Source organism: Anneissia japonica, unplaced genomic scaffold, assembly GCF_011630105.1.
Source record: "Anneissia japonica isolate Jap-2015-1 unplaced genomic scaffold, ASM1163010v1 scaffold3888_len366471_cov172, whole genome shotgun sequence".
NCBI classification, from domain to species: Eukaryota; Metazoa; Echinodermata; class Crinoidea; order Comatulida; family Comatulidae; genus Anneissia; species Anneissia japonica.
In genome coordinates this window covers 206,894-217,566 of record NW_022687727.1, presented here as the reverse complement: position 1 = coordinate 217,566, position 10,673 = coordinate 206,894, and the positions used below count along the sequence as shown (strand labels likewise).

The window sequence follows — 10,673 nt, the reverse complement described above, 5'->3', positions numbered from 1 at the left end:
ATCGGTCAAATCTGTTTTAAATAATTTATTTGTTGTCATTTCACATTAATCATACACCCTCACTGGTTTAGTGACATTATAAGCACAGATCTGTTTATATTAAGGTTCCTCTAAATTGGTGGATTTTTGGGGGTTTACTCTGGGAATCCCCTTCTCACAAAAAAAAGAACAAATGATAATATTATAAATTGAAAGCATGTTGTAGCCAAACTAAATTTACCAATGCAAGTCTACGAGCCATCTTTGATTTTTTTTTTCCAAAATTATCTATAAAACTCAGCTGAGTTAATTTTAGATGATACCCTATACAGTGGCGGATCCAGGGGCCGGATTTATCAAACTAGAAATCAGCTTAAATTCGTCTTCAAGCCATTTTTTGCTTAAGTCAGATTTATCAATGTTCCTTGAAATTGATAAATCCAGGGCCTGGAATTCAAAATAGAGGGGGCCTTGGGGGTTATTATTATTTATATTTTTATTATTATTTTTATCATTTATTTATGTTTTATAGGGAATGTATATTAGGTTATTATGTGTTGGCCTTTCAGTTGGAAGGTCAATGCCTACACACTGATTATAGGTCTATCGCTTGTATTCAATATTCACAGCTGACTCAACAACGCCCGTGCCACATGGTCATGATGACATCACATCACGATTTGATTGTAAACATGCACCATCTAAGACAATTTTTAAGCTAATATTTTGCTAAAATGGTTTGATGTATTTGCTTTTAAGACATTTGCTTAGCTGAAATTGATAAATCCAGGGCCTGGAATTCAAAATAGAGGGGGCCTTGGGAGGTGCTCACTTTTTTTGCCTGAGGACCATGGTACATAAAATTAAGTGCAAAATTAGGGGTTGGAATATAACTGATGAACTATGACAATTTTTATATGTACTTTGCTATAGCATAAGTAAATAGTATGTACAAAAACTGAAAAAAATCTTTTTTTTTTAAGTTATTAAATTATTTAGTTACTATTATTATTATTAACAACGAGCATCGAGCAAATATCAAGTTAAGTATTAATTTGGTTCAAAGTAGGCCTCAATCATTATAGTTTATCTTCCCAATTGCAGGTTCACACAGTCAAATGCAAGGATATATATATATACTTCAATCCCCTCCTAAGCAATAGACTATAAGTTCAAATAAATGCCTGTCTAGTCAAATCCAGACATATCGTACTCAGTGTTTATTACATATTGATCTTTATATATTATTTTTCAGGCTGATTTCCTTTAAATTGTGAAGTGCGTGGATGTTTTATGCATTATCGCACTATAAGAATTAATTATCATAAATTCTGATTTATTGGGGAGGATTTTCTAGGTTTTTTTGCTACTTGAATGTAAAATAAATATAAAAATGACTGCCTAAGGCGAGATTTATTTTACACCTTGTTTAGCGAACCCGCCAACTACAAATACTGATGATTTCGAATAAAAATAAAATTTTATTTTTGGCCAATTAGCACACCTGCTGTTACGAGAAAGTGGAAATTTCATAAAAAAATAAAAGTTTTCATTTATTTTTATTACGCCCTCCGCTGCCTTGAAATCTCCAAAGATATGTATATTTCTTCCTAATTATATAAATTTGAAGCATTTAACCATCCTATTTTACATTCAATAAACATTTTATTTTTATTTTCTCCTCCGTCTGGATGTTTTGGTAAATATATTTGCTTTTATACTATATTTTTTTATTCATTGTACTTTACTTTAACATTTTTCATCTTTCTATGTTCATAAATATTACTTGGGTGGTAGAACCAAGTCTTTCTCAGATAAATTACAAATTAAATTTTGTACACTTTGACACAACCTTGGGGTGGACAAGACATACACTGATTGGAAGCAAAAGGTAAATGATGTAAACCTTTTTCTAAACCACAAAGGAAAGGCACTATATAAATATTTGTAACATTTAACCACTATACCTTTTACACAAGGTCAGTGATTTAACCTAAATTCAGTATAGGCCTATTTGAGTACAATGTCTGTTTAAGTTTTGTACACTTACAGTACATTATCATATACTTTTATGTGCTATGATTAGCAAGAATATACATTATTTTCTAAATAGTCAATTTAGTAGCCAGCTATAGCATTGATAAGGTTCACTTGGTAGACTCTCTAAGAGACTGTGTCTCAGTTAGCAGTTGAATCATCCCAGATGACCCAAGTAGTCTTAGAAATCTATATGTAGCTGCTTTCTGTTATTATACTTTATTTTATAAATATACTCAAGTACAACATTTTGCAAATGTAATATACATTTAAGTATTTATCTTGAAAGCTCAAGTAAATTGCAAATCAGCCTGTGAATTTTGACTTTTTTTTTTGGTTGTATGGTAATGATTTATCATCAATATTTATGAACACCTTGCAATCATAGATAATGTGCAATAAATTGTTCTATAATATTATTATTCAATAATACATGTTAATAAATTATGCCTAATATGTAAGTTCAGAGAGTTTTGAATTATAAATTTGAAATAAGACTGAAAATACCTTTTAAATAAGTATATCCTACTGAATTTGAATATTATAACTTGTAACACATGGTCACCTTGTTTGTTATAAAATGCTTCTTTTATCCTGAAAAATTTAGGGGCCCCGGCTGGCTTGCTCCCTCCCCTTGAATCCGCCACTGGTCTATGTGATACTTACTTTTAATTTCTTTTCCCTAACATCTTCCCAGTTAACTGCTTTGAACCACTTGTGATTCAAGATGTCCTCAGATCCGTTTTTCATGCAACCAAGACGACGCGTACGATCTAATACTAGTAACTTTTTTATAAGATCTCTGGAAAAAACAAAACATTCATTTTTTTTTTTATTCCTGAATCAAGCAACAAAATAATTAATATATTATTTCAAATATTTATATTTCAAAATGATATATACCTTTAATATCAGTTTTCATAAGTATAAAGAGCAATTGAATTTAAAGAATCAGTCGTAGCTATTAATACTTCGTAGTTCTGTTGGAAGTTGCATGTAGTTAATGCATGACTGAGCACACATCAACATTTTAAAAGTACTTAGCAACCAACTTAAACATTATGCATATGTTATCAAAATTTAACAAAAATTGTAACTAGTTTCAGATGTTGTTATAATTTTGGGAGATTGTGGATGATAGCTATGAACATATTTACAGTCAAAATATTAAACTTGTGATAAGTTTTGATCTGATGTCAACATTAATTATTGATTTTTTCCGAACTTCAACTTGCGAAATTGCCCGAAGTTTTAGGAACATGTCACTTATTGCTTCAAAGACACCAGTATATTGTATGATAAACTCCAGATCCAGCTTGCAAACCATTAATTTAAATTGATTAAATGGCTAAATACAAAAGAATTAGATCGCAGGTAGGCAAAGGGTGGCCTGCAGCCTATCTGCGGCCCAACAGCAATTTTATTGAAGCCGGCAAAAATATGCGACAGCGGACTGCCTACCATTGGCTAATAAACCCCTTGTTGATACCGCCTAAATCTGTAAAAAAACTAATTTTAAATCCGAAGTGGTATAAAAAAACAGTGCAAGGATTTTACCAGCAAACTAGAAATGTCAAAGTTCACTTTAAAAATCCAAGTTTGTGTGTGGCTCAATGTTATATCAAAAATTTGCTTCGGTCCTCCTACCCATTTCGATGCCCACACAAGTCTATAGTAGTGGTCGAACCGGTGACATTAACCACAGCCAACAAAGTGCTGGTTCATCCAGGGCTCAGTTGGTAGACAAGTCTTCTCAGATAAGGACTTAAAATGGAGGTCAATTGTATATCTGGCTTGTGGGCACTTTAATGATCCAATTGCATCTTTCGGAAGAGCAGGCTGGGGGGTTATGCTGATAGTATAGATACTTTTAGCCCCTTTCATTGTGGAATTATGTGAACATATACCTACTATACCCTCGTCTAGATGCTGCACAGGCTTTGACGAGTATTCAAAGATGTAGAATGAGAAGTACTAGTACAGCACCTCAGCTAGAGCCATAGATCATGCCCATCCGCAATACAGCACAATGACATTGCTGAGTTATGGATTATTATCCTACCTTTAGCTTTTATATTCCACAACAATCACGAATCATGTTAACGGCAACCTGAAAATTGTCTGTTTGGGAATTCCACAATGAGATTTATTTCAGTTAAATAGGATTTAATTTAATTTATCCCGGAATAAGTTACAATATAAATTATCAATGGTTGAATCACTAGGATGAGAGCAGAATCCTTTAATTAAAACAAAATCTAACTGGGATTTTCAATCCACTCTAGTGGGATCGGATATGGATCCCATTATTCTCTCACTTTGACTAGGGCAGATCAGACCTTATATACAGTGTTAATTTCAACAAAGATTTACAAGGATATGGATAAAAAAGCACACAATCAAATAAAAAAGAAAAAAGAAAACACTGTTTTTTGTTTCTGTTTGTGTTAACAGTTACAGGACAAGTAACTTCCCACACAAGGAACATCTTTGTCATGTAAATTTTCACATTTTCGCATGCTCACCGGTTGATCGCCTCTCAATTGGTGTTGTATATGAGAATGTTCATATACAACACTAATTGTATATGAGAATGTTCAAGATCTCTGTACAGGGTCATGTTCTTTTTTCATTTTCCACATGTTCTAAATAAACAAACAAAACAAGGTATGTTAAGCCTTTTCTAGGATGCTGGCCGTGTTATTGGTAGCTGGTTAATTTCAGTTGACCTCATACAGTAGATGGATCATCGATGCTAGATCCGCCACTGAACTTATGGGTATACTTTCCTTTTTCCTCTTTCCTTCCTTTTCCTCTTCTCAATATTTTTTGTTCTTTTTTCAAACATTTGCATGCACGACTGGGGAACAGGCCCCTGTGCAACCCTGCCCATCCCCTCCCCCCACTGGATCTGCCCCCGTCTATATCTGATAATTATAAAAAAAGCTATTCTGGATCCTGTAGAGATGTCTTATTACCAATCTGCTATACAGTAATGACATGGAGTTGTGATTCATTTTATTTTCTTTCTCTGTACAAGGGGGCCTATAGGCCTACTGTACCTTCATGATCCTCATCTGTCAAGATTTATAGTCATAACCATGGAGACATAATAAACTACCTCCATGGTTTAAATAGGAATGTTATATATTGGCAGAGTAGCAGATAAACTCAATGAATTATTATAGACCTGTAAGACTACTGCAGCAATCTGCAAAATCCTGAAAATGTTAAAAGAAGGATAGAATTACCTACTATTTCTTGAAGAGTGTTCTTTAACATGAACATGGGCCATATGCAAACAAGACCAAAGGTTTAAATATCATCTGAAGACTGACGGTGCATTATAAAGACTGACTCGTATTGGCTCTAGCTAAAACATGACAGCAGTGATTAGAATTGTATCAGGAATTAAAAGTTTAAAAGGCTTTAACAGAAGGAGCGTTATAAATAAATTTATGCCAAACATAATTAGCCTATTTTACATACATTCACAGACCCATATTGTATCACCAATCTTGAATTTAGAAGCCACAAAGTCCCACAAGAGAAAATAATATGCTAAAACTAGGCACATTTCCATGTGTGCAGATGCCCGGGGAAAACCTAGTGTGTAAAATTGGGCATAAATTATGGGGGTGAGCAGTGGCAGATCCAGGAAATCAAAAGAGGGGGCCCGGGGAGGTACTTTCACAGACGGAGGATCTATACCACCTCAGCTCCACCATGGTTGGGGCTGAGGTAAGAACATTTGTGATTATGGCACATCTAGATGACCTGAAATTGCACTCTCAGCTTAAAATTTGAATATAAATTTCTCCATTAAAAAAAATTTTGAATAATTTGGAGGGGAGAGGGGGAGGGGCAGGCTGACTGGGTCCCCTCCCTCCTTGACTGGTGAGCTTATACATTAAGGTGGTATAAAATTTTGTTAAACTAAAGATTTTTACACACATAATTGACGGCACTTGAGAGTTAAAGATGTGCGTTTCCTGTTTCATTTACTGATGATTCCAACTACTAAAGCATGGCTGAGCTCACATTATTGATTGCAATGCAACAATGTTGACTTCTTCAACACAAACGATTTCGCAATGCACGAAAGATGAGGTTCAGTTGAAGAGACAGGTGAAAAAAACAACAGGAATCACTTTCTAATCAAGAAAAACCCTGCAGCAAACAATAGGCCATCGTGACCTACTGCCAAAATTACAAGCTTTCACGTCATTCAAGAACAAGACAGGAAGTATGATCTGTTGATGTTCACCTGAGCGTACTGTTGGTCGGCCCCTGATTGTGATCAAGTCAATATATGGCCGGCGGAACCGGGGTGCCCAGGCCCCCAACTGTTTGGCAGAAAATATATGGATGCCTATGCAGACTTTTGCATGATTGGCTCCCTCACAATTCATATTCCAATTCATCTTACTAATGGGCCCCCAAAGAAATGTGACGAAATACTGGTCCGGGTGTGAAGTTGCACAGTGCAAAGATTGCCTGGACTCAGTAAAAACATTCAAATCATATCACTCCAAAAAAATGTATTCAATAAAAAAACTGTTTATAAATTCTGGTGGTCTTATTTTAAATACCAATCATTCAAGGTTGTCTAATTTGCATTAATTTATAGTACTCGTAACTTGTTAATAATCAGGAGTGACGCTTGGCCACCTGCCAAATAATTCTGTATAAATTACTGGAAAATTATACAGAATATAAAATGAGTTTCTGTATCTTGAACATGCCCCAGGAACGTATTATCTAATTTCTGTCTATTTTCCCCTTAATGCTGTACTTTTTAGATACTGAGATGTCAATGTAGGTTGTTAAATCTGGGTCGCATAACCTGGAAACTGTCTATGTGTTTAAAGGGGATTCATGATAGTTATTTATGAACATAATGTTGTGTGCATATCCAATCCATTTGACTAAGTGAAAGGTGGATGTGAAGTTGATACAAACATGTAATTAATCAACTCTGGAAGACAAGTTATTACCATTTTAGGTATGATGAATTCTACAGCCCTAGAAACATAAACCTCATCTAAAGTAGTTAGATGATTACAAAGGAACAAATCATTATATAGGGCCCCAGTTCAAGTACAAAGAAAATATTATCTGTGTCTTCCAGGTAATTCTCCGGTACGAAACTGCTCCGACAGTTGCATAATTGGATGGAGATGGATGGATGGATTTATTCGAAGTAAACACTAAGAATAACCTACGAAAGTCTGACACCAGGAGACAATCCCCCACTCTTTTCCAAATAGTTTGCTGCGTTCCTTAACATGCACACGCATGCATCTCTAATTTATCTTGTACCAATTATCTAACCATCTGCAGTATCTGTGACGATTTCGACTCAGAAATTACTGGAAAAAATTCTGAGTAAAAATTAAGCTCTCACAAAGGTGGTACATGTATTAGGTAATAATGAATTGATTATAGCCAGATGCTTTATCGAGAGTAAGCGAATATAAACAGCAATTGATCAATCCACTTGACTGAAAAAAATAATGTACTCAAGTTTATTTCATCATTCCAACTACTTCACATAAAACCACACTTTTATAGCATTAGTCCCAAGTCTTGCGGTTCTCCCGGAAATCAAGGAGGCCTCCCGCAGTCCTGCAAGCAAGAAAATATCCCATCTTCCAACAATTCACAATATTTTCATGCTTTTACTAACTATATTATCAACTGTCTTCTACATAGCAACATAAATTTCGATGTGTTAAAAAAGCTCATTAAAACATATCTCTCGGAAGTGGCTTCTTCTAACTTGACACCCCTGACTTGGAGAACAGTTTGAAACCACTTCACTGTTTCCTGCTGACACGAACAACATTTTAACTGTCATTAGGGCACTCAATGACAGTTTATACTATAGGCTAAGTTCATATTCTGTCCTTATTTTCCACTACGCTCTGCATGAGCCAACTCAACTCTACTGTATTTCTGATGTTATATAAAGGCAATACTATATTGACTAAATGAATGATTAGTTCCAAAATGAACTAACTCAGTCTTGTATGTACACGACAGTTAGTCATTATCAGACAGTTATTCTTTATTTGCACATGAACCAATGGCTTATAGTGTTGTTGTAATGAATGGTGCGCTGTTGTATTTTAGCCCTACAGCTGAAATATAAGGACAGAAGTCGGAATTTAACCAGGGATGAAATGATCTTTACGGTTCAATGCACAGAAAGAGGCCAACACTGAGCATAAAGCACAAAATACTCTGGAGTGAGGCTGTTGCACTTTCTAATACAGATATTTTAAAAAGGTGAGGTTCAGGTTAATCTTTCTCTATGGGTTAAGTCCCTCAAAAATATAATGTTCCCCCCCCCCCCCCGGCACCCCTTAACATTTACAAACTAAAATAAGTTATGTTTAAGTTAAAAAAAAAGTAAAAATTAAAAATCATCTCATGTTACCTTATTTTGCCAGTTAACTCACACTCACAGGGATTTAGCCCCTCCACTTTCCCTTCGCATCACCCTCATCATCCCCCTCCCAACACAACACTCCTAAATACGCCACCTGGAACGCGGGTGCACACACCCAGAGTGTGTGTTTATACATAATACAGTATATTAAAGACTTTAAAAAAAAGGCCAAATTAAAAAATGGATTAGTTCCTAATTAATATTCATCAGTAGTACTGTAAACAGATCAACATAGTAAAAATAGTATATTTAGGATTACAATACAGAATTGTTTATGAGAACATAGGGGTGACCAGAACAAGGGGAGGTGACAATACATCATGACCATACAGTATAATCACATCAATACTACCTGTATATATACATGGCCATACAACAGTTTTGTTATATAAAATTGGACAGGGTTTTAGATGGTTATTTTAATCCTCTATGTGAATTATCTGTGTGGATAAGCAGGGATGTAGTTATGGCACAACTACCCAGCCTTGAAATTTTCCACCCAGTCTAAATCTAATTTCATTGCTCGATCCACCCACCCTTTTAAGTTTTAACCAACTTTTCTATTCTTAAAATTCATTCTTACTTTTTAGAGTTTATTAATGCTATTACCTAAACCTCCCTCCCCTTAAAATGTCTGTCATCCCCCCCCCCTTATTTTTCTAAAGCTCCAACCCTGGATACAGGTCTACATCACTCAGACTTCAGTCAGTTCATAAAATGTTCTTATTTGGTAAGATATATAGGATACAAAATAATTTGAATGTGTTTACAGTAAAATACATGTTTTATCAGAATATATAATTTTATCAATGTGAAGATTTTAAACTGTGAAGAAACAACTGGAAATTCAAATATATATTTTAACTGTGTTTGATAATAAAGATTGCATTGAATTGAATAAAGAAGAAAAAATAATAAAGGTTTAAATATTAATAGGTTTTAAAATATTACAGGAAGATCAAATAAGCACTTGATAATGGCATTAATAGGTAGTAGGCTGTACTAAAAGCAAAACCTCATCTGTGGTTTGCAGTTAAAACAAACAAGAGATAACCAATGTTGTACAAAGCAAAACCATTAGACCACATTGTTATACAAGATTAACTACCTAGTTAAATATTGACATGTTTATGATTGAGCTCCTAGGCAATGTACTCATCTCACTACAAGTATAGGAATTTGCTATCCTCTGGTTTATTAAGAAAATCCGCTACCATTATCATATTAAATACGGTAGGACTTTTGGAACAAGAATTTCAAGGCCTTTTTAAATGCAGTTTACAAAAATAATATTAATCATAAAGAAAAAATACTGGCATTACTCTGGGGCCCAAGTGAATTATTTGGATCATATAATAAGTATAATTGGAGGTTGGTGTATAATTAAATGGAACATAATATAGACACAATTATATACGACATTGATTTCATACTTTTAAGATATATGCAATGCCACAGCCAAGATTTTCAAACAGTGTGAGACAATATCAGGGTGGACCCACTATGAATAAATACAAATAACGTGGACACATTTTCTTAACAGTTGACCCATTCTACCAAAAAAATACGAAAAATGTGGACCCATTTATTTAAAGTTTAACCCATTTTATGCTAAATATGAGAAATCTGGACCCATTTTTTTTTTAAAGTGGACTCATTTTATGCATAAAACTGCAAATTTTGGACCCATTTTTTAAATTGAACCATTCTTCATGGACCCAATAGAAAAATTGTGTGGGACTGTCCCAACCGTCCCAATAGCTGGCTACGGCATTGGATGTCTATGCCTATTTGATATTTTTCCTTTCTACATTTAATCAAGTACTTACAGTAGGCCTACATCACCTTCCATATTTTACTCCTCTTTTTTTCGAATGTTGATAAAGTAATAAATATAATAAACTAACTTGAAAAGAAGAAAGCTTCTTTAAAGAGAAAAAAAGACCAAACGAGTATAACACTGGTGGTGTTATGTTATAATCAGTTTTATATTTATAAATTAGCAGTGCATAATCAGACTATTATCACACAATATTATTTATTTTGCATGTAATAAACATTACACTACCAAACATGCCTATGGGAACCCATACCTGGACTTGTTTGGCAGCAACATACACCAGAACCAGAACTATAGAATTGACAGTAGAGTAGTGATGAAAATTGTCATCAGTTCATATTAAGCTTAATGAGCCAGTAGTGG

General features: G+C 34.3%; 1 protein-coding gene across 3 annotated transcripts in view; it reads right to left on the bottom strand.

The window, feature by feature from the left end:
- LOC117120744 (cAMP-dependent protein kinase catalytic subunit PRKX-like) overlaps positions 1 to 10,673 on the bottom strand; it is a 43,264-nt gene that overhangs the window by 7,763 nt on the left and 24,828 nt on the right. For all 3 annotated transcript variants that reach the window (XM_033265842.1, XM_033265827.1, XM_033265835.1), the window contains one exon: positions 2,683 to 2,818. In XM_033265842.1, the coding sequence (XP_033121733.1) occupies positions 2,683 to 2,818 (136 nt within the window). The remainder of the gene's footprint in view (positions 1 to 2,682; positions 2,819 to 10,673) is intronic.